General features: G+C 37.5%; 1 protein-coding gene across 1 annotated transcript in view; it reads left to right on the top strand.

Annotated features, from left to right (window-relative positions):
- supt3h (SPT3 homolog, SAGA and STAGA complex component) overlaps positions 1-25,800 on the top strand; it is a 123,921-nt gene that overhangs the window by 88,990 nt on the left and 9,131 nt on the right. The window contains exons 7-11 of the mRNA XM_016284034.1: positions 5,176-5,251; positions 8,378-8,490; positions 8,779-8,889; positions 10,533-10,697; positions 12,349-12,459. Coding sequence (XP_016139520.1) covers positions 5,176-5,251; positions 8,378-8,490; positions 8,779-8,889; positions 10,533-10,697; positions 12,349-12,459 — 576 coding nt within the window. The remainder of the gene's footprint in view (positions 1-5,175; positions 5,252-8,377; positions 8,491-8,778; positions 8,890-10,532; positions 10,698-12,348; positions 12,460-25,800) is intronic.

Consider the following 25,800-nt stretch of genomic DNA (forward strand, 5'->3'; position numbering starts at 1 on the left):
TATATATATATATATATATATATATATATATATATATATATATATCAAACCATATTATCATACTTTTACCATATTATTTGAAATATAATACAATTATATATATATTTTTTCGTACAATAATTATGTAATTCAGCCTCTTCAACTAATTATTTATTTATTTATCTTTTTGTCTTTGTGCTTATAGCAGCAGTGACTAGCCTAGTAAAAGGTTTTGTGCATTTTTTTTCAACATTGTTTGTCAAATTATTCTGTCTAGATTGCAGTTATCGGTGCAAATACTAATCATCAGTAATTTCCAATATAGTTTCTTTAGTGAATCAAGTGCTCAAACAGCTCAGACGGCGTGTGCACTTAAATTACACTATGAACGAGTGCACTTTATTCCTGTAATCATTGTGGAACAGAAGTTTGACCCAAACAAGGTGTTTAAACACGTAGTCATGAACCACAGAAGCACCTGATATTGAGACGACACTGAAACATGTGGTTTTGATACTACTGCTCCATAAAAGACAAGAAAGCAGGGCTCCGACTGCTGTCAGTAGGTCCGACTGGGTTTCATCGTCCTCCACTAATAGTCTTAACATCTCATCTGAGTTTCCATTGTGATATTTTCCTCTGTGCACAGCAGACAGACATGCAAATACGCTATGAGTGAAACTAGAGAGCAGGAATCGACATGTCAAACGCCAACAGGAGCGTTTTCAGTCCAATCTAGGAAAGCGATGTGGTGATGCAATTCTTTTATCAGTCCAAATTGGACGTTGATACATGATTAAACGCACTGAATCTCTGCGAGATGAACATGAACTCTATCCTTTTGTTCTTGCTGTGCCAAGTGAAATAAATGGTCACAGCTGAAAGATGTAATTAAAGGTCTGAAGCAAGAACCGTGGACAAGGGGGTATTATCATGAGACTTCTCAATTAAAACTGAGCCCCAGTCAGTTCTGGATGTGGCCAAGAAAGCCTGCGGTTTCCCCCAAAACTTTGTTCCTACTGAGTGTTTTAATGGGTATGTTTTAGCTATCAGGACAACCTTTTGAGAATAAGGAACCATATCCTTCTGGGCCTCCCACTTTGCCCCACTCATGAAGTCCTGGAGAGAGGAGCTTTATGGTTTAACCACACAGCACTGTGCTGCTTTATCTAGTGCCCCGTTCACCCGCTGCCACCCCCTCGTCTTCCTTAACCAGCTCTTTTGGTGACTAACAGCACATGTCTGGTTTTCCTGCGCTCTTCCATCTGCTCACCTTACCTGCTGCTTACACATGTTATGTGTGATCATGTAGTTGTCAGATTTCAGAATAAGTTCACTTGTTATACGCGTGTATATATATATATATATATATATATATATATAGGCTGACTAATATGGGTTTTTCAATTGCCAGTGTAGAAGCATCTGTTCTTTTTTTTCTTCTTGATTTTGCTTATCATTTTTACATTTTTAAATGTTTATAATTATTCAGTTTTAAATGCTATTTATTTTTCAGATTTATATACAATTATATACATTTTAAATGTTCTAAAATTATAAAAACTATTATTATGTTAAATGTATTGTATATATTATATATAAACACACATATAATTTAATCATTTATATAGTTTTATTACATTTATTTATCCTTATATTAATTATATAATTAATTATTTTATAATGTATTCTTTATAATCTTGTATATGTGTAAAATTTATTTATACATGTTTATTTATGTATTTAAATGTTTATTATTTTGTAATTATTTTATGTGTGTGTGTATAAAATAATAAACATTTGGAATATATATATAATTTCCTGTCTATATGTAATATTATATAATATTAATATATATATATATATATATATATATATATATATATATATATATATATATATATATATATATATATATAACAAAATAAACATTTAAAAACATTATACATCATTTATATAATTTTCTGTAATATATATATATATATATATTATTATCTATATGCATGTCTGCATATAATTAAATTTATTATATCAATTATGTATTATTAAATTGTTTGTTAAATGTTTATTATTTTATATTTAAATATTTTACAAAAGATGAAGACGTTTTTAAGATTCTGCATTTTTTGGTCACTAATCAAATTTTAGAGTGTTTGAAAACCATGAGATGTTTACAGAAGTCCATTTGCCAAAAAACTAAATATGTTCTGATTCAATGGCTTAGTCAGTATATGAGTCTATTACTACTCTTAGCACTTTTATTACCGTAAATGAGACCATTTCAAAGCCCTCATTTGCATCGCCTGTTTACTCTCCAGATTTTCTCACTGCTGTGAATAAACTACAGCACTTGTGTAAATACTTCAGGCCATTATTTCATAGGATTTCCAAAGCCACAGCTCGCGGGTCAAACATCTGTCAGATGTCCAGTCCAGGACGGCAGCGATCGGCTCGGATGAGGGTATAATTCATCCGCTTGCTGCTACACTTGATCAGCCGGCGATGGCCTCTCTTTTGTCAGCGGTGTGTGGATTGTATTTCCTCCGGCAGATCATCCATCTTCCCAAGGACCCTTTAAGATCTTTTGACAATCTGTTATTTTCCCGACCGCGTTCGGATGGGAATGTTTAAAAGTGTTTTTGTCATGATGTGTGGGATCCGCATTGTTTTGCCTTAATGCCATGATGACAGCAGGATTCTATTCTGGGACACTGGTGATCTGTACTTTGCAAATTCCCTAGGAAATCGTAAATGCCGAAAACGGCCATGTAAACTCTTGGGTTTTCACATGACTTTGGATAGTTCTTGTTTTTGTTTTTTTTTCCACTTTCAGATTGTTCTTTGAAAGAACAGTAATGTGAACTTAATATAGTGGAAGTTTTTTGAGTCTGAATGACATGATAAAAGCATCTCTGAGGGTGTTTTCTTTTTAAAGACTCAAACGTTGTTTTCTTTTTATTGTTTATTTTTTATTTTTTTAATTAATTCACAATGTCCTTGCATTTGAAAGTGGATCTTTCTTTCTTTTTTTTTTTTTTTCTTTTCTTTTCTTTTTTTTTTATTATCCAAGACCTCTTTTACCATATTATTTTTGCCATATACAATGCTGTTGTAATACTATACTATATTATTTTAATTGTAATATAATTCCTAACCCATTTCATTTGTAATATTTCCACTTTGGTTAAAAAACATTGAGTTTCTTTGTGTATACATAATGATGTTTTTTTCCCCCCATAGTAATAACTCTGTATCGTTGCATGTTACCATCATCATTTATGTATGGTAGCATGTAATGGTAAAATTTTTGGGAATTACATGCATGTGAAATGAAAGTGAACCTGAAGCAGTTTGCTCTTTCAACAATAACTGAAGTTCAAAGTGTGTGTCATCAGCTTCAGTCTTATTGAGTCTCTTCAACATGAGAGTGATGTTACGGCTCATTTAAATCTCTTCCCAGGCCTCGTATCTACAACACTGACTCTCGTTCACGCAAAAACAGAGGCGCTTTAAACTCATCCGTGTTTGATCGTCTAAACTCAGCCGTGCGTCTGAATGAAATGCCCCACAAATTTAATTCTAGCCTGCCCCGGGCTGTTAATCACCGAGTGGCGCTCAGTGAAATATACAGTACTACACTAGATATCCAAAATATATCTTGGGCCTCAGCCTATGGAAATCTCATTGCTAGCAGTGGTACAAATTGAGATTCCCTTTATCCAGACCACACTGGCACGAAATGAAAGTCACCAGCGGCCAAATCAAATATTTGCCAACGTCCTCCTATACGGCCACCGCGTCAGTTGTGGGTATAATTTGGCTATTAGCAGGTGGGTCAACGTTTTGATTTAATCAGCGGCTAAACATAGTATTCAAACATCGAATCCCCCCGCTGCTCTTTTCAGTCAATAAGCCACAGTCAAAACATTTCTCCTGTCTCAGGCCAGCCGCTTGACAAGAGTTATTTAAAAGTGCAGCGGCTCCAGTCTCGTATCGCTCGCGGCCCAATTTGGAGCGGGACCCAGACACCGAGACTGCTGCGAATTCCCCCTCCGAGTGCAAAACGAGACCTCCGTTCGGCTCTTAACGATGCTAATAGAAATCGCAGTTCCAGCGCTGTGTAACGAGCAGGCACTCAGCATCATTAATATGTATTTTCAAAGATGGAATTTCCAATGACTGCCAGCTAACTAAATAAAAATACTCCGGTTGGTTTGGGTGGCCTGAAAGCGATCCAGGCTGCCTCGCGTCGGGCCCGGAGCCCCAAGCATCATGTCAGACTATCCTCAGCCTCGAACCCGCCGCTTCTCGGAGACACAGCTCTCTGTAGACCCTTTGCGGCACGAGGAGGGAAAAAAGCACTCGTAAACCTTGAACCTTTTTATTTTATGACACACAGCCTGGTGGAGAGCTCAAATTGACTGTTATGTGAAGGTATGAAATTAGTCCAGGATGAGGAAACGTCTAATTATAGGTTCTGACCTGCAACTTAACACGCTCTGCTGTAAATCCAAGTCAGACCTGTTGGGTTGCTATTACTGCGCATGGCTCTCTTAAAGTTTTCACAGATAGTCCTTCTCTTGTTATGTTGTGCCGTTTCATTACAAGACGTAAAATGAGGAAACAATGATGACTGTCTTCATGTAGAATCCTTAGAGTTGCTGATAAAACTGGTTTAAACCATTTCGTCACACAGGAGCTCCAAAGATACAGCAATATATTCATTGAAGAGTGTTATGGGGTCCAAAAAAATTATATGACTAATACCAAATTTAGTAAGATATATTATCACAGTTTCCATAAAAATATGAAGCAGCACAACTGTTTTTAACATTGATAATAATCAGAAATGTTTCTTGAGCAGCAAATCAGCATATTAGAATGATTATTGAAGGATCATGTGACACTGAAGACTGGAGTAATGATGCTGAAAATTCAGCTTTACATCACAGAAATAAATTACATTTTAAAATATATTCAAATAGAAAACTATTATTATAAATTGTAATAATATTTCACAATATTACTGATTTTTCTGTATTTTTGATCATATAAATGCAGTCTTGGTGAGCAGAAGAGACCTTTCAAAAACAATAGTGGACTTGCATTGCTCATATTTTCTTGAGATGTGTTTTATGATGTTGACACATGATATTGAGGATAATTAATATTCAGCTTTTCATTTTATTTATACAGAGAATTGAGAAGGTGACCAGAAACATGGATTCTAGTCAGTACAGTGATTTCTGTGAAAGTCGGCAGCTGAGTTTTTGTGAGTATTTGTTCTCATGCATGAATCATTTTGTTTAATTTATCCATTTGGCAGACACTTTTATTCAAAGTGACATACATTGCATTAAAGGTGTGCATTTTATCACTTCATACATTCCTTAGGAATCAAACCCATGACCTTGGTGTTGCCAGCATTCTGCTGTTTGAGCTAAAGGAATTTTTTTCTCTAGGATTCACTACATATGCATTGATAAATGCGACCGTTTTGTTGCTGCATGAGCAGGTCAGGTATGGTTTGTAGTATCAGTGTAGAGCGCAGCACTCCTCATGTCAGTTGCAGCGCGTCAGATATCATCTCAGATGAGTTGTTCGGTTGGCAGTTCTATGCCCGAGGACTTGTAAGAACACAGCTGTGGGATTGTGAACACACCACTGCTGGCTTTTGAAGGCCACATTTCAGCACTAATAACATGTTCACTGGCTTAGTGCCGCTCCAGTAACTGTGATGTCTTACTGGCATCGAGCTGCAGGTCGGGACAACAGCACAGTAAATGTGCCTCAATAACCTTGTTACACAACACTAATGCTGAGTACACACAAAATCTGACCGAAAACACGTCACAGGATGGAAACTGAGCATTTGTGGTTAAATGGGGTATGTATGTCTGACATTAAATGCCTTATTGTACTTATGTAAATTGTGCAGATGAAGATGAAGGTGCATTTATTTCTTTATCAGAACAGATTTGGAGAAATGTAGCATTGCATCACTTGCTCAGCAGTGGATGCTCTGCAGTGAATGGGTGCCGTCAGAATGAGAGTCCAAACAGCTGATAAAAACATCACAATAATCCACAAGTAATCCACACCACTCCAGTCCATCAGCTAACGTCTTGAGAAGCCAAATGTTGTGTGTTTGTAAGAAACAAATCCATCATTAATATGTTTTTAAACTTTAAATCATTGCTTTCAGCTAAAATGAGAGCCCTCTATCCAAACTATTGCTTTCTCCAATAAAAAAAGTAATCTCATCTGAATCAGGAGAGAAATATGCACAGATCAAACACCATTTATGAGTGAACAAAAAGTCTAAAGCTGTTCTAAACAAATATGTGGGTGGATTTTGATGTGAGAGGAAAATAGGGGATGGACTTTTTCACTGGAGGAAGCATGATTATGGATTATTGATTATTGCAGCTTTTCACTTCACAAGATATTAACTGATGGACTGGAGTGGTGTGGATTACTTGTGGATTATTGTGATGTTTTTATCAGCTGTTTGGATTCTCATTCTGACGGCACCCATTCACTGCAGAGGATCCATTGGTGAGCAAGTGATGCAATGCTACGTTTCTCCAAATCTGTGAAGAAACAAACTCATCCTAATCTTGGAAGACCTAAGGGAGAGTATTTTTCAGCAAATGTTCATTTCTGGTTGATCTATTCCTTCAGTTCAGCAATTGAACTGTTTTCATCTAACAAGTAAAAACATTTTGCATTTTTAATTCAATTTGATGTCTTTTTTGAGTCTGAACAAGTAATGAATCAAATTAAGAAATTGCATTTGATTTTTGGTGTTTTTACCACATTGGAAATGGAAAGTCAAATCAAGGGCATTGCATTGTAGGATATACTGTATAGTTTCTTTAACTATACACTTTGGCAGTATTGGTTTACTAATCAGTTTTTTACTGAAATTTGGCATTGTTTACTACGAATAGTTGCTGTTCGGACAAACTGCCCTCACTTTAGATAAAAGTGTCTGCTAAACAGGTAATCCATATTCCATACATACAGGAAACTTACCTACTGTGCACAGTATGCATATTGCATACTACTTACTTTCTGATAGGTAGTTTGCTGTTCTGAAACTTCCCATTCCCCCTTTTTAAGCAACAGATCTTCTGTAAGCTATCCTTGCCAGTGGAACAAGATAAATCCGATAATTCTTCATTATATAGTTTTAGGTTTTACAGATTTAACTTAAATTTACAGTAAAAGGTACATTTTATTAACCGATGTTAATATACTGTAAATGTAACAGTATTTTATATCCCATTAGGGTTTTATTAAAGGATTAGTTCACTTCCAGAATAAACATTTCCTGATAATTTACTCTACCCCCGTGTCATCCAAGATGTTCATGTCTTTCTTTCTTCAGTCACAAAGAACTTAAGGTTTTTGAGGAAAACATTCCAGGATTTTTCTCCATATAATGGACTTCAATGGGGACCAACGGGCTGAAGATGAACATTAGTGGTTAAAAGTATAGATTTTTTATTTTTTTTTTAAAGAAAATGACCAATCGTTTGGCTAGATAAGAGCCTTATTCCTCGGCTGGGATCGTGTAGAGCCCTTTGAAGCTGCACTGAAACTGTAATTTGGACCTTCAGCCCATTGATCCCCATTAAAGTCCATTATATGGAGAAAAATCCTGGAATGTTTTCCTCAAGAACCTTAAGTTCTTTGCGACTGAAGACAGAAAGACATGAACATCTTGGATGACACGAGGGTGAGTAAATTATCAGGAAATTTTTATTCTGGAAGTGAACTAATCCTTTAAAGGGGTCATATGATGCTGCTAAAAAGAACATTATTTTGTGTATTTGGTGTAATGAAAGGTGTCTATGTGGTTTAAGGTTAATAAAACATTATTTTCCAAATACTGTACATTATTGTTTCTTCTCTATGCCCCGCCTTTCTGAAACGCGTCGATTTTTACAAAGCTCATCGGTCTGAAAAGCGAGGTGTGCTGTGATTGGCCAACTATCCAGTGCGTTGTGATTGGCTGAATACCTCAAGCGTGTGATGGAAATGTTACGTCCCTTACCATATGGGCATGTTAGAACGAGGCGTTTTAGGTAGGTGTGGCTGACTCTTAACTTTTATAAAGAATATCTCTTTGGATTTGAGACTTTGCAACTTTACAGCTCTTCTTTATGCACCAAGAAATTGTAACACTCCAAAGAGAAAGGAAAAATTGAAATCACATCATATGACCCCTTTAAAGTTTTTCACCATTTGTAGTAAGGGAACCAATTAACAGGTTTTTACTGTTAACACCTTTAGAGTCTTTTACATTGAAAATTACAATCATTTTTTTTATAGTGTGCATCAGCACATCATGTTCTCACTCAAAATGACTCAAACTGTCTGCTCTGTTTAGCCAAGAAGGCCTCGAAATTCCGTGAGTGGCTGGACTGCAGCAGTCTGGATGTGAAGCCCAATGCCATGTCCATGGAGATCCTGTCCTATCTGGCCTACGAGACGGTGGCCCAGGTGAGCTGCTGTCAGACCCAGCCAAACGAGGAGCATGACATCACATTGTGCTTCAGATGAACTAAAACGACACACTGTCTCATTTCAGGAAATCACTCTGACTTTTGCTAAATTGCCACTTTACTTTCGCTCAGTCCCTTTTTCAGTGCAATAAACCCCTGAAATTAGACCCCGGAAGCGTTCCAGTGCTTTGAGCGTTCAATATAATGTTTCCTGGGAAAAATATTATCATCTTGTTCTTCATATCAAGTGCCATTACTCATAAGCTGATATGGTTTTATATTTTAGGTTGTTGACCTTGCCCTGTTGGTTAAACAAGATATGACTCCCAAAACAGGCGATCCTTTTCAACACGCCATATCAGCAACTTTCATCCAGTACTGCAATTCCTCGGCTGAGGTAAACAAATCGCTTTTTAGTTTACTTTTTGGTAATCAGTGTTGTTGTTGTTGTTGTTGTTAACTAAATGACTATTAAAAACTAAATTAAAAATAAAGTTTAAATAACATTAGATGAAAGTTTAAATGAAAATTGGAAATGTCCTAAAATACTCTAAAACGGAAATGAAAATAAATAGAAATAAAAAAAAATCAAAATGACAAAAATACATGACAAAATTACTAAAATTAAATTAAATGAAAATATAAAATTAAAAGAAAATTTTAAATATTAATTAATACTATAATAGTATATAAATAATGCTAAAATAACACTGTGGATGTTTTATTTCGAAATTATAAATTGTTGTTAAAGCAATGATCCCCAATAATAGAGTGTGTGTGTGTGTATGCTGGTTTATATATCCTTGTGGGGACTTAAACCTGACTACACACAGACTCATGGGGACTCGTGTCACGATGGGGACCTAAATTGTGGTCCCCACGGGTACAAAAGCTTGTAAATCATACAGAATTAAGTTTTTTGAAAATCTAAAAATGCAGAAAGTTTCCTGTGAGGGGTAGGTTTGGTGTAGGGCAATAGAATATACGGTCTGTACAGTAGAAAAACCATTACGCCTATGGAGAGTCCCCACAAGGATAGCTGACCAGACGTGTGTGTGTGTGTGTGTGTGTGTGTATAAAAATCCTGTCATCATTTATTCAGCAGAAAACAATGAAAATGAATTGACAAATAAATTGTTGTTAAAGCAATGATCCCCAATAATAGTGTGTGTGTGTGTATACTGGTTTATATATCCTTGTGGGGACTTAAACCTGAATACACACAGACTCAAGGGGACTCGTGCAGAAAACAATGAAAATGAATTGACAAATGCAGTCAAGCTCCTAAAATTGCAGAGTAAAGACTAGCATGAACATTTTTGTTTTCAAAAGTAAATGATGGCAGGATTTTAATTTTTTATTATTTATTTATTTATTTTTTGGGGATGAACTGTTCCTTTAAGTCAATCACTATTAAAATGTTTTATTATGTTAGTTGCTGATTGGTGATGCTATAGAATAGTTCAAATGACTTTACTGGTGATAACGGTCATGTCAGCAGCTTTCTCCGAGCAAGAAAACCAAACAAGAGCGTCCTGCTCCGCGGGTTTGACCTCTTGCCAAGCAGGACCGCCAAGTTTGTCCAAGGTGGTTTTGAGCTGCAGGATCCGTTCCATGGATGGACCTCTGTGTTACTGAAACCACAAAAACCTCATCTGTCTCTCTCTCCCTTTTTCCGGACTCGGCCAAGGCCACTCCGGGTCTGGAAGAGCACATGTTATTTTTTAGCCTGAATTCCAGTATTGTTTTTCTCCTAAACCTTGGGGGTCTGTCGCGTTCCCATGTGGTGAGAGTGACAGAATGACCCTGTGGTTTGAGTGATAGGACCAAGACGTGTCGTAAGACTGCAGGTGATGTTTTTCAGGGTGGTGTTTTTTAGCCGTGACCTTTTTACGTCACAAGTTGCCTAAAAGCGAGTGTTGTGTATGAGAAGGGTGGGCACATTGTGATTTTGTATGTGTATCAGTCGTCTAACATCACTCTTTTAAAAATAATAATGAATTTGTGCTCACGTATGTGATTTTTCTGTCTTATCTTTAGGCTGCAAGCACCAAAAAGGAGACGGACTCTCCGGAAAACACACCGCCATCCACTCCCAGCGGCCCGCTGACGGGACACCAGGGAAAGATGCACTCCATGGCCCAGGGCAACGGTGGGCCGAACCAAGATGGCAGCAGTAAGGTTAAACAGAGGAAAAGGAAGAAGGTACACAAATATTGACTGATCATCTATAGCCTAGCTAGCTTCCAGTGCATTACAGATGAGTGTGTGATCACTGCACCAATAGTGTTTGTTTAATGGAATTGCAGTGTGTTTATTTGAGAAACCCGACTGGGCCAGACATAACAATAGGCTCAACCAATGGGGTGAGTTGTGGGCGGGGCTACCTGTTTCTCCAGGAATAACACGCTTTACCTTTAAGTAGTGGTGAACCAGGAATATTTCTGTTATATAACATAAGGTGAAGTGTGTCGGTTTGGCACCACTAGTCATTTATTCACATTTAACATGGACAGTAAAATGTATGATTTCTTTAAAGGTTTTGTAAATGATATAAAATTATATATTTTTAATGTATTTTTTAGCTGAGAAATATATATTATATAGAATAATAATGATATTATTATTATTATTATATTAAATAATCATTTTAATGAATAAATAATATAAATAATAATTTAATTAATTTGAAATTTATTATTAATAATACATTGCTTGAGAATTTAATCATCATAAGACAATAATAATATTAGTAGAAATAATAATAATAATAATAATACATGTTATCATTGATATTATTTCTAAAATAAATTCTAAATATTATGGCATTGTATATTACAAATATTGTTGACTCAGTGACAAATTGCTTTTGTTCCTCTTTTGTAAGTCACTTTGGATAAAAGCATCTGGTAAATGCATAAATGTCAATGATTAATAATAATAAAGAGTTTATTTAAATTATTATTGTTATAGTATTTAAGCATGAATGTATGTACTGTATATGATGATTAAATTCTCAAACAATGTACTATTAATAATACGTTTTAATAAATAATTACATTATTTTTAGATAATAATAATATTATTATTATTATTATTATTATTGTATATAATTCTTAGCTAAAATATACTTCAATGTGTTAATAATTAGTTCAATGTGAACAAATGACTAGTGGTGCCAATTTCTACACTAAATTCTTAACTTTTATGTTACATTTGAAGGTGGTTCAATCTATTACTGCAAAATTCTCCCGTCTGCCATTGGTCAAACAAACAGATAATCCCGCCCTAATCTCACACCAATGGGCCACTCAGGAAACCAAAGAAACAACCTAATGCTGTTTATTTTACATTAGAAGTAAAACCCAGAGGTTATTTTATCATAGATTCCAGCCTCTTCATATGCAGTGGAAACATTAGCAAGAAATATGACTCAATATTTTCCGACTCGTCCTGTTTTACTGACTCCAGATTCTCTGATGTTTATTGCAAACATCCAAATAGGGAAGTTGTTTTTCCCTCGTCTGCTAAGAGATACCGAGTTGAAATTGTTCCCTTCCCTCCAATGACTTCAGAGACACTGCAATTACAGCCAATCACACACAGCACTAACGTTTACTGTCAGGCCTCTATATATCAGAACCACCCTGTGCTGCGAGGTCATAAAGCATCAAATGACACAGCATTTATATCTCTCCAGAGGTAAAGCGCCGGCCGATTTTGATTCCCAAAAGTGTGTGTTTGTGTGCACCGTGTCCTCGCCGGGCTGTGTTTGTGCACTACACTGCAGGACTCCCACCGTGTTTTTGAATTAGCAATAATGTGAGCTGTATTTTCTCTGTCTTCTCTGTTGCAGAGCGCGGCGGCCTGTGGCACGGAGGCTCAGAGCAGTGCCATCCAACCAGCCCACATCAGAGAGGCCATCAGGCGCTACAGCCACAAGATTGGCCCGCTCTCCCCCTTCTCAGTGCGTAATAACAGAGCCGTAAAAGAGTTATATTTATAATCGCAGCGCAGCCCCATTTTAAAGTGGTCAAGCCCTAAAGTATTGGAATTGTTTAGCGCAATTTGTGGTTAGTGTAATTTTCCTCATAAAAGCCACATAACTCTACTGGAGAATTAAATAAGCGGAATTTCGATCCTTTTTAGAAATACAAAGGAGATTTAATTTTGTTTTGTTTTCCGTAAATTCTGTTTACAGCTGAAGAAATGCCTGCTTATTTCGCATATGCGACTTTGCAGCTCGCTGACTGCAAGTTATAATTTTCCATCAGGCGCAGGGGTGTGGGTGTCTTAAGTGCTAGCCTGCGTTTGAGAAATGACTTTTGGAGGCTTTGAGGCTTTCTCACAGCCAATTTAGAGGCTTTTGCTATTGTGGTCAATCTGCAATTCACAGGTAATGAGCAATTTACCAATAATGGCCTACTTGATGGTTCCCAAGCCAACAGCTGCCAGAAAATCTGGCAATGTTGGTTTTGTATGGCTGTTTTTGTTTTAAATACTTATATTTGTTACTTTTCATTGTGATGTAATCAGTGTTGGTAGTAACGCATTACAAAAGTAATAATATTACAGTAGTAGATTACTTTTTGCTGGAACGCAGTTATATATAACGCATTACTAATACAATTTGGGTAATATAATTACTCGTTACAATCTCAGTAACGCAAGTTACAACATATTTTAAATCAAAATTATTTGGTGAATTTTTAACACCGCAAAACAGCATAGGAGAAAAAATTCCTGTTGCTGAAATTAGATGGTTGAGATGACTGCAGAGAGGGATTCTACATTTGTGAGATGGACACACTCCTGTTATTTTCAGTTAATCGGAGAAAAGGATAAGAATGCATAGTCAGGTGCAATATGTGCGACACCAAACTCTCAACATGGAGAAATAGCGCGAGTAAAACCTGGAAACACCTGGACTGGTGCCACTAACACTAAGCTATCGAAGAGAGCTGCGGGTCAGAGAGGAGAAAAAATACAGCGGACGAGCGCAACGCAGACAAGCAAAATTAAGTTTAATTAAAAATAACAAAATTTGTTTTTATTAAATCATAGTATTATAATGAATATGCGAAATATTTGACAGCCTAATTAGCAAAACGAAAGGAAAAGACTGAGAGATATGCTGAATTTGGTTCATAGGCTATTTGTGTGGCGCGGCACTCTACGAAAGTCCACGGAAAGGAAACCGAGATGACAGAAATAAAAGTAAACACATTGCAGTTTGGAAAGATCTGTATGACCAAAAAGGACTTTTTTTGTTGTTTGTTTCCGCTGTTCGATCGCGTCGGCGCCTCACGCACACACATCTACAGCATTGCAAACGTTGCAGCCTGTTAATTTTCAGAATAAAATACAGTCAACCAAACATATAGATACACTGGTTAATAGTGCGTACTGCGTAGTACAATCCATGCCATTCAGCCTGAGCTCGGGCCAAACACACATTTGCTCATGTGACGAGGATGTTTTTTAAGTGCGTTAAGTAAGCCTGGTTTATATCATAAATAATAGTTTAGCATTCAAATACATCTCAAATATGGACACATTTAATTGGATTAATGCCGAATGAGAGAGGTGGGCTGCACGAGAACGCTTGCTTTCAGTTTCGCATTGAATTAGCCTAATTCGTTTTGGCCTGTTTAGCAACTTATACATTTTCATTCTTGTTTTCTTCTTAAACTATAGCCTATAGGCTAGATAATGTGTTTATTGTTTGTACATTATAACATTTCGCTTTATTTATGAATGTAATAATACAGTTTGTTTAACCTAAACTACAACGTAACATTAATGTAGACCTACATACCGGTATCTAAATATGATTTTATAATTTTATGCTTTATAGACCTACCACATTACCCTCCACCGGATGTAGAATGAGCAGCAATAAACTACATTTTGGCATTTTATAATACTTCTGTGGATATTTTGGTGAAAGTAACTCAAAAGTAGTGTAACGCATTACAATTCAGAGACAGTAATATTGTAATGTAACTAATTACTTTCAAAAGACAGTAACTAGTAATATTTAATGTATTACATATTGGAAGTAACTTGCTCAACACTGGATGTAATTCAATTATCAACTTACAAAGCACTAGATCACTTCTAGACTCACAGAAAGACTTCTTATGTAGTCTGGTGAAATATAAAACATGGTTAGCGTAAGTGTTTTTTTAAGAAACTGATAAATCAGTGTGCAACTCACTGCCATGATGCAGAGGTGTTGCTATGCTGTTGCTAAGGTGTTTTGAGTTGCTTTTGGCACAGTACTATGTGGCTGCTAGGGTGTGGCTATGTGGTTGCTAAGGTGTTCTGCCTGTTTTTTTTATGCAGTTGCTTCGGAGTTCTGTGGTGCGTTTCCCAAAAGCATCGTTAGCTAACTATGGTGGTTCGTTCCATTGAACTCTATTGGTAACGACGGAAGTTCTGACCAGTTGCTGTGGCGTTGTTACCCTCAGGAACTTTGAGGGGGGTTTTTTTGTGTTCCTACAACGTTACTATGTGGTTGCTAGGTGGTTGCAAAGGTGTTCTGTAGGTTTTTATTCAGTTACTTCAGAGTTCTGACCAGTTGTTATACCGTTGTTACCCTCAGCAGGTTTGAGGGGCTTTTTGCTTTCTAAGGAATTCTATGTAGATTCTAAGGGGTTCTGGGTGGTTGCTAAGGTGCTATTGGATGTTGCTATGCTAGGGTGTTCTAACTGGTTGTTAAGCCGTTTCTGTAATAAGCAATTTGCAATAGTTGTTTTGCATGGCTGTTTTTGTTTACTTTTTACAGTGATGTTATTCAGTTATCGGCTAGCACTAAATCACTGTTTGAATTCATTTTACACCAGATTTATCTTGTTTTACAAAAAGAGCTCCCTGGAAATGCATAACATCCTGAGATATTTCACTCCCATCTCTTGCGTGTTGTTTGTTCCAAAAATTCAGTAAGAACTGCTTTGCCTTTGCAAACCAAAGCATGATGGAAATATGTTCTTGTTACGTCTCTAAATTAATTTAAAAGTCTTTTCAATTTCATTGTCGCCAAGCAACGCAGGACAAATGTGACTGGATTTCCATGGCATAAACCGTGAGCCCGGCATGTAGGAAACTGGGAGTTGTGCAGGGACGCGGTGTATTGTTTAATATATAAAACAGGTGTTATAAGGTTTTCCAGGGTATGATGCTGAGTGAAGACTTCCAGATGTTCTCTAGTGCCACTTGTGTTCGCCTTTGATGAGTAAATCTCGGCTCCTTACTGGGAATGGCACAGGAATAATTAGACGGGGGGGATGCGAGTGACTGAGTGAGTGCCGTCAGAACCGAGTTATCATGTAATTGGCTGGGTTTTATTGCAACTGGAGCCAGTTTAAACTCATGATTAATTGCATCAATAAGCACTTTTCATTCTGGTCTTTTAAAAAAACCCTAAAGGTAGAATTAAGCCCTTGTTTGGAAGGTCAAGTGTATGTGGGGTCGCTGACAGACGTGAGGCACGCCACTTTCTCATTAACGTGGACCGTTATCTATTGGCGTGTTCGGCGGCATGGTCATGTTTCAGACATCCGACGTTGTACAATCGAGCCAGCAGTTAAGTCGACATATTAACTTCAAATGCATGTGAGATTCTCAACACTCCCCCAGATTGAAACGAAGAGGAATCGCCAATCTGGAAACGGTTCGCTTTCACTCAAGTTTCACCATTGTGGATGTATAGCATTATGTAATTTAAATGTCTGCCCCAGTGACTGTTGTTGGAGGCTTTATCGGCCTCAAATTACCAAAATCAAGTCATTGTGAGATTATTAACTTTGAAATTGAATTAAAAGGGTAACGCAAGACCTACAATCATTCTGAGATCATTAGATTACACTCACGCACAGGGCAACGCAATTACCTCCTCGTCCGTAAGGACAGCAAGTCACCGGCCAAGAAGAAGTATACTTTTATTTGATTCCAGAGTCTGCTGTTGTGGAAAAGCGGCTCATCAGATGCAATTGTTTTTCTTTTTGTGTTTGTTTCTGCCAGTTTTGTAGATGTCGGGTGAAAACATCCTTCTCTGGCGCTTAATTTGACCTGCTAATGCTAGGAAAACTTTCTAGTGCTTTCTAGTGTTGTAAGTACATGAAGTGAAAGAAGTGTTGGGGAGTAACTAGTTATATGTAACAGAATTACGTAATTTGATTACAAAATAAATGTAACCGTAATCTGTTACAGATACAGAGAAAAAAATGTGTAATTAAATTACAGTAACTTATAAAAATGTTAACGATTATAAAGGGGATTACATATGAATATTTTCTGTAAAAAGCTAGGATATGTTGAATAATATTAGTTTGTTGCTTTGCCTGTTTTTGATGTGCACAATGCCTCCTGCCATTTAAAGGCAGTTTAGTAAAGCTATTGTGATGCTTTTGATTGGTTCTCTTAGAATTTGTAGCGCACCATGTCCGCCAATTACATCAATCCACATTGTCACTGAAAGCTTTAGGCTACAACCTGTCTGAGAGTTGCCACCATGGCGAGTGATAAAAATGTGTTCCAGTGCTTTAAAAGTCTGTTTAAGTGCTGTGCTTTAAAATTTAATTATTAGAATCTTAAAGGGGTCATATGATGCGATTTCAATTTGTCCTTTCTCTTTGGAGTGTTACAAGCTCTTGGTGCATAAAGAAGATCTGTAAAGTTGCAAAGACTAAAGCCTCAAATCCAAAGAGATATTCTTTTTAAAAGTTAAGAGTCAACCACGCCTACCTAAAACGGCTCGTTCTAACACGCCCCCACATGTCTACGTCACGATGTGGGTAGATTTGCATAACGCCACCCAAATGTTCACGCAAAGAAAGAAGGTGTAACTTTTATTCTCGCTGTAGTATTGTTGCCGCCGCCGCCATGTTGTGAAGACGCTGTGTTTTTCGTTGTGAAAGCGAAACTACTTTGTTTGGTCTTCCAAAAAGAGGACGATATCCGCTTCGTCATGCCTAGAGCTGATCCGTGCTGGTCGCTGAGGGAATACATCAATTTCGCGCTGTGGATTGCCGGATCGGCTTTCCCCGTGGACGAAGCGGAGTCCAGCCCGGGGTCGTCACATGTGGTTGCCGCAAGGCTGCTAGACGCTCCTTCGTCGAATCTGCCGGCCGCGCCGTTCTCAAGCCCGCTATGTGTTTCGTTGTGAAAGCGAAACTACATTGTTTGGCTTTCCAAAAGAGGACACAACTAGAAATCAGTGGTTAAGTTGTATTTACAACACCGTCGCTCCGGCCGGGGCACGGTATCACAGTATGGTAAGAGGCGTAACATTTCCGTCACATGCTTGAGGTATTCGGCCAGTCACAACGCACTGGATAGTTGGTCAATCACAATGCACTGGATAGTTGGCCAATCAGAGCACACCTCGCTTTTCAGACCGATGAGCTTTGTAAAAATCGACACGTTTCAGAAAGGCGGGGCATAGAGGAGAAACAATAATGTACAGTATGTGGAAAATAATGTGTTTTTTTTAATGTGTTTTTAATTAACGGGGCTTTTTTAACCGCATAAACACATTCATTACACCAAATACACAAAATTATGTTATTTTTAGCAGCATCATATGACCCCTTTAATTCATGTGATGAAGGATTTGGAAAGTCTGAGAGTAATCAGCGTTGAGTACTACTGTAAGGTTAACCCTGCCATGTTTAAATGTTTGAAAATGATTTACGGTTAAAAATATTTGTTAGAATTTAGAAAAGTAATCAAATGTAATCAGTTACATTTGAAATAGTTTCAACAATTGAAATAGTTACACTACTTATTACATTTTAAATAGGGTAATTTGTAATCTGTAACCTATTACACTTCCAAAGTAACCTTCCCAACACTAATTGGTTGTAAGTGTAAATGTAATAACCTGATTTTTTTTTTTGTGCACAGATATCTGAAAATTACCAGTCAGCACTACAGGGCCTACTCGAAAAAAACTTTCTAAAACTTATACGAACCCTGAAGGCACAGAAATACTCTGTCATACGTCCAACTCGAATTTTAGTTTTTTTGTTTTTTGAGACTTTGGTCATGTTAACATGAGAATCCAACTCTTTAGCAGTGTAAATAAGTCAGAATGCATGAAATAGCATTATTCCTCCCCTTTAAGTAGTTTTTAGCAGGTTGCTATTGTAACAGAGGCCAGCTGGTAAGAGCTGTGTGGGTAAACCTCACTCTCCTGATCTCAAGAGGTGCGCTAGCAACTGATGCTAGAGGCTGTGATCTTTAGCGTCCTTGTTAGCGTGCCCGCCTCATGCTGGAAACGCCGGTTCGAATCCCACTCAAAGTGGGGTGAGTAGAACCAGAGGGGTTTCACTATGCGGTTGTTAGGGCGTTGCTATATGGTTACTAGGGTTTCTGGGTGGTTGTTAGGTGGTTACTAATATGTTCTGGATGGTTTTTATGTAGTCTCAGCCTCAGACGTCACGGCCACAGAACGTTGGCTGAACGTCTGATGCATATGGCACACAAAAGTGAAAACACTTCAGGAGTTTTGAAGTCGTCATCGGATTGGTTCAACTATACAGGATTTCCGGGAGACAAAGATGCCGTGGCGCCAAACTCCCTCACGAAAGAAGAAAGCCGTCGTGTTTACTGTGATGACGAACACTTATCAGGATCAACTAAATGCTGGATTTTCAAAAGTATGTGAAATATTTAAAGTTCGCAGCACAGAATCTTTAAAATACATCCGAGAGTTTTACACACCGGTCTGTTATTGTGGTGACATTTCCACGCCCTGAAACATGACGCTGAAACGAAACAAACTGTGATTGGTTGTTTGACATGTCGGTCAAACGGCCTCATGGGCGGGCCTTGGCCAATGAAAGCTGCCATGGATTCCAGACCTTCAGCCGTCAGTCTGAAGGTTTGGCTACGCAAGACTAGTTTTTACGTGGTATCTTTGGAGTTCTGACTGGTTGTTAGGGTGCTGCTATGTCATTGCTGAGAAGGTTTGAGGGTTTTTTTTTAGAGCTGTGCTAGGATGTTGCTATGGAGTACTGGGTGGTTTTTAGTACATTGTTATATGGTTGTTGGGGCGTTGTTATAAATTATGAAGTTTTTTTAGCATGTTGCTATATGGTTTCTAAGGCATGGCTAAGCGGATTCTATGGACTTCTGGGAGATTGCTAAGGCATTCTGGATTGTTTTTAAGTGGTTGCTAGGGAGTTTTGATGGGTTTCTAGGGCGTTGCTATGCAGTTACTAAGGGTTTCTGGGTGGTCGTTAGGTGGTTTCTCTTGTGGATGTTCTTGGTGGTGTTCAGTACATTGAAATGTGATTGCTAGGGTGTTCTAACTGGTTGTTAGGGTGTTATATGCCATTGCTAATTTATTTTAAGGTTTCTTTTTCAGGGTGTTGCTATGGTGTTGCTATGCAGTTACTAGGTGGATCTGAGTAGTTGCTCAAGAGCTCTGGTTGGCTTTTAGTATATAGCTATGCGGTTTCTAGGATGTTCTGAGCGGTTGTTAGTGCGTTGTTACATCAAAGCTGTGGTGTTTAAAAAAATTTTATTTAGCGCATTACTTTGTGGTTGCTTGGTTGTTGGTATGCCTTTGCTAGGAGGTTCTGGGTGGTTACTAATATATTCTAAGTGATTTTTAGTTGGGGTGCAACGATAAATCGATTTGATTTTCCTAATGCATCGCAATTTTCTCTGGAATTGATTCTAAGCTTAGTTTTTAACAGCAGATGGCGCTCTAGGCTAGTTTTTAACCTTGTTTATTCACTTGTGCATTCGGCTGAGAAATTTGTGTGGTTAAATATACTTGCATCTCGCTTTTACGATGCGAGATTAATGTGTAAACAACCCGCTGTGAACACTCTTGTAATTGGCTTCAACCTTTTCGAACTTTATGAATGATTATTTTAGGTTCAAGTGGTGTGTGTGTGTGTGTGTAAGGAACTGGAAGCAAGCAGAGTACGGCTGTTATTAAAACACGCAGTGCCATCTGCTGTTAAAAACTAAGCTCAGAATCGATTCAAGAGAGAATCGTGATGCATTCGTGAAAATCGCAGAATCGATCCGTGAATCAATTTATTGCTATGTCAATGGGGGGTGGGTACTAAGTGGTTTAACATGTTGCTATGCTAGGCTGTTATAAATAGTAAATAAATAGTATTAATAGCTATATAAATAGTAAATCTTGCTTAAACAATTCAGACAAAATCTTAAAGATCTCGAGATACTTTCGTCTTTACTAGATCTGTTTCAATTTCATTGGCCCTTATGCATGTTTAGAAGTTGCTGTGACAGCAATATTTTGTACCTTACTTGCGGTTTCCCCGCTCTCTCTTTACGTAAGCCTTTGGGCCAAAGACAACAAACTAGGGATGCGTCTCCTCTCTCTCGTTTATTCCTCCATCGTTTCCGTATCTAAGGAAGGACGTCTTGTCCCGGACTGCTGACATCCACAGAACTCCCTGTTTCTGTGCCCTTTTCAATGCCTTATAAACACTGCACTATAAACGGCCCATTGGAGCAGGTTTTACATCCCTGAATTCCAGTCGCATCCCTCGTATTGGCATCGGACGGCAGTTCCTGTGAAACCTTCCCTAACAATTACACATTTACAAGTAGAGACATTCTTCCCCGTGTTTGAATAGCTCGTTATTACTCCATGAAATTGCTTCTTGGATGTCAAGTGAACGGTCGGACTAGCAGCGGTGTTCAGAAGTGGGTCAGTTGGAACGGGAAAACGACATACGGTAGTCTTCCAAAGAGGCAATATTTTATCAAAATGATATTCAAACCTCCCAGTGCAGAAATACAGCCCGAGTACTGGCGCCATTTGAAGTAAAGCGTAATATTTGTCTTTGAAATAAGTTTATCAGAGAAAGAACAGCAACTTCCTGGATTTTGAACACAAAGAGCTGGATTTGTTTTTATTTTACGCCAAAGTGTTGGCAATGGCAGCCTATCTTTTCTTGTTTGTTGAAGCATTGATATGAAAATACTATGCCATTAGAAGCACGAGCGTTTGGTGCCAGAAAACGCTTTGCCGTTTCTCTCTCTAGATTTATGGAGTCGTTTTTTTCTCCCCCCTCTTCTTCAGTGTAATTTCTGTCGAGCCGCATCTGGAAGTATTTATTTCAATGCCATGTAATCCATCTTGTGGCGCAGTAAACAGACTGGCTATTATTTTTGAATAAAGTCTCATCTTCAGGCTTCGAGAGTGCAGAGCGCTGCCTGCGAGCCCTCCTGGCTGTTTCAGATGCTATTGATTTACGGTGGGTTTTTCCACATGCTGACCCCCAAATCCCACTTCACAGCGAGGTGGTGTACAGTACGGCCCATTAAGTCGGAGTTCTGGGGATGCACTTCCCCACTGGAGTGCGCTGGATCTGGCTGTGTTTCGACTCCCCAAATAACGGGGCTCCACAGCACAATAACAATTCTAATCCTTTAGCCAGAACTCTCGAAGGTGCTGCTTTACTCTAAATCATGCCGCTTTTAGCATTTTCTTCAGTTCAGGCTTGAGGACAGAGCTCAGATTCTGATTATAATAGCACTGTTTACAGCAAACCCTCATTGGGCATTTCCATAGAAAATAAGCAATATCAAGATCAGTTGGGTTTTATGATGCCATGCCTTTAATTTACTGACTGTGGCATGACTTGGATCAGGGATTCCCAAACTTTATCCCAAACTAAGCTTAACCAACAGAGACCTTGACTTTCATTGAAAAGTGTTTGTGCACTAGATGCAGTCTCACAGCGCATATATATATATATATATATATATATAATGTGTGTGTGTATGTTATGTATGTATGTATGTTTATTTGTTTGTTTGTTTTTGTGTGTATTAATTAATTAGTTTATCAAATAATTAAAAAATTATTCTAAATTACTGACCTTGATTTTCATCGCAACTTGATTCAGTCTCAGCTATTTGCAATCCTACCATTTTACATATATTAATGTATCTCTCTCTATTGTGTATGTGTGTGTGTATATATATATATATATGTATTTATTTATTATATTTTTATTTATTTATCTATCAATCAAATAATTTAAATTATTGACCTTGATTTTCATTGAAAGGTTTTTGTTTATTTGCAATCCCTCAATTTATATATAAATGTAAATATAAATAATATTATATATTTTGCATCTATCTATTTATTTATATTTATATATATGTATGTGTGTGTGTGTGTGTGTGTGTGTGTGTGTAAATGTATATTTTTACATACACTTTTACATATATTATACATACATTGCATAAAATGTATTACATACATTATATAAAAGCTCTGAAAAAACAATAAGACACTTAACATGAGTGATCATTTAGAGCTGTATTAGTGATCCTTATCCACTGCATGAAACTCACCTGATGATTTTAAGGCAAGGCAAGGACAGTTTATTTATATAGCACATTTCATACACAATGAGAATTAAAGTAATCATAAAAAAAAAGCTTAAAAAAAAAACTAAAATTAATTAAAACAGTTAAGAATAGAAAAAGATTATACATAAAACACAGTGCAATCAGTTCAGCGCTCATTCACTAAATGCACAGCTAAACATATGAGTTTTGAGTCTGGATTTATATGTGGCTAATGTTTTAGCACATCTGATCTCTTCTGGAAGCTGATTCCAACTGCGGGCGGCATAATAACTAAAATCAGATTCCCCTTGTTTTGTGTGAACCCTTGGTATTTCTAACTGACTTGATCCTAATGATCTGAGTGGTCTGTTAGGCTTATATTCAGTGAGCATATCTGCAATGTATTTAGGTCCTAGGCCATTGATTGATTTATAAACGAGTAAAAGTACTTTAAAATCAATCCTAAATATAACTGGAAGCCAGTGGAGATTTTACAGACACAGATACGCCCGAGAGAGAGTAGGAAGATGGTCTGAAATTCGTTATTGCATTAAAACCCACACTTAGCCATGTCTATTTTCCTAAGCTCTCTGGATTTCAGATCGAAGGCGTTTGAAGGCGGTTCTGACCCGGGACGACTGTACATTGATACAGTTGAACTCTCAGGCAGACTTGAGCGCTGGCAGCCTGACGGCGGGGAAGTCCCGGTCATACGGCATCTCATATGCGCCGCAGCCTTGATCCAATTCAGCCGGCTCCACACAGACAGGACCTCTCCGCGTATCCCCATCCCGCCGGGCGCCAGCGCACACACACCAGAGCTCACACACATTCCCACAAATGCCTTGTGCTGCTCATGAATATGCACGAGCAGGAGTTGCACTTATGGCAACGTCTCATTACGGTCAGCGAAATGCACACTCATGCAGCTTTCTGCTATCTTGTCTCAAGACCTTTCATTTACACGTTAAAGGTTAGTCCTCCCAAAAATGAAAGTCCTGTCATTTATCATCATTTACTCGCCCTCATGTTGTTCCAAGGTGTGCTATACATCTGAAGTTGTACGACAGAGCCAACAATAGCTTTATTTGAAAAGTCATTAGAAAAGTCATTGTTTGCTGAAAATCATGCCTTTTGCCGCAGCTCTCAAATCTGATTTGCACTCAAGTTTAAAAAAGACGAAAATGTGAATGAGATTTAAGAGCTAAGGTGAAAAAAGATTTTCAACAAATAATGGCTGAAAATTTCGCCTTTTCCTCATTCCTAGCTATTGTATGATTTGAAATATAGCATGCAAGTTGTATGGCAGTGTTATTTTAGTTTCATTGTTACACAATGAAAGTTATATTAATATTTTAAATTAGTTTGTGTTGATATATCTTCTGGTCTTATTGTACTTTAGTTAGTTATTTTTAGTAATTTTGTTAGTAAAAGTGTTTTTTTTTAATATGTGGTATACTTTTTATTAATGTTAATTTTATAAATTTTACTTTTATTTAGTTTTTTTAGTATATCAACTGAATGGAAATCAGAAATGGTGAAATAAAATAAGTTTTTTATATTTTAATTTCAGTTATAGTTTAATTTATAATTATAAATACAATTACATATATAATTTTATATTATAAAAGTATTGATTTCACTAATAATTACAAAGAAATGGCAGTTAACACATTGAATTAAACATGAAATTTTGAAGTAGAAAGACTGAAATTGTATTTTCTTGTCAAATGTACTCCAGTAATCATTTTTACAGTGTACTTTAATCACACTTTTATACCACTTTTGCGCTTTTTGAAGCTCAACTTTCATTGCATGGTAAAGAGCGTCCAGGACATTCTGCTAAACATCTCCTTTTGTGAAAGAAGAAAGAAACTAATATGGTTTGGAACAACATGAGTGTGAGTAAATGATGATCTCTCATTTTTTGGGTGAACTATCCTTTCTTTTTCTCATCCAGTCTTTGGGGTGAAGTTCCTGCTCAGGCTCGGTCAATGACAGATCTTTGTTTTTCTTCACTGGTGTTTATGTTCTTTTTGTACCAAAGTGTTTAAATGTATTCCTGACCCTTTTGTCTAATGTGTACCTTGGCCTGCGGACTTTGCGTAAAAATGACAAGAGCTAACTATTGGAGGTGTTCGGGCTGAAATATGCACACCACTCAGTTTTATGGCGCATGCGAAGGACTCACTTTTGTTTATTGACACTAACAATGTTTCTGTGTTCATCAAACCGGCCGGGCAGCATAAAATAATGACTGTTGGGAATGGTCACGCATGAGACCCACGGCGCATTGTTTATGACACGCGATAAACAATGCCTGATGGCCACCATTTTCTTATTGGGCATAAAAATAAGAGGAAGTCAGAATGATACTGTAGCTAATGAGTTACATCTGCGTGTTCCCCTCAGTGCGGGACTGATAATTGGAGTGTCATCTCTCGGAGGAGAGGAGACAGTTTGTCTCGCACATTTACGCAGCCGGCCAGCGAGAGGACACAGCGGCGCTGATCAAAGATAAACCTCCTCTCGCCAGGGGTCGTCCATCTTTTTTCCTCTCAATCCTGGCAGTGATGCAGCTTAACAGGCTAGAAAAGAGAAGTGCAAACAGTTTCCTTCCTCACGCAAACAAGACGACCAAAGAAGCTTTTCTTTCAGTTTGGCTTGGTTTTTGCCTGCCAAAGCATCCGGAGCACTAGAGTCGAGCTGTTCTCTCCTTGTAATGGTGATCAGAGCATGCTGAGTTTAATATTAGAGCAATATGTCTGTCAGGTGTGTATATATATATATATATATATATATATATATATATATATATATATACAGTGGGTACGGAAAGTATTCAGACCCCCTTACATTTTTCACTCTTTGTTATATTGCAGCCATTTGCTAAAATCATTTAAGTAATTTTTTTTCCTCATTAATGTACACACAGCACCCCATATTGACA

This window comes from Sinocyclocheilus grahami, unplaced genomic scaffold (genome assembly GCF_001515645.1).
Source record: "Sinocyclocheilus grahami isolate Dianchi unplaced genomic scaffold, SAMN03320097.WGS_v1.1 scaffold179.1, whole genome shotgun sequence".
NCBI lineage: Eukaryota > Metazoa > Chordata > Actinopteri > Cypriniformes > Cyprinidae > Sinocyclocheilus > Sinocyclocheilus grahami.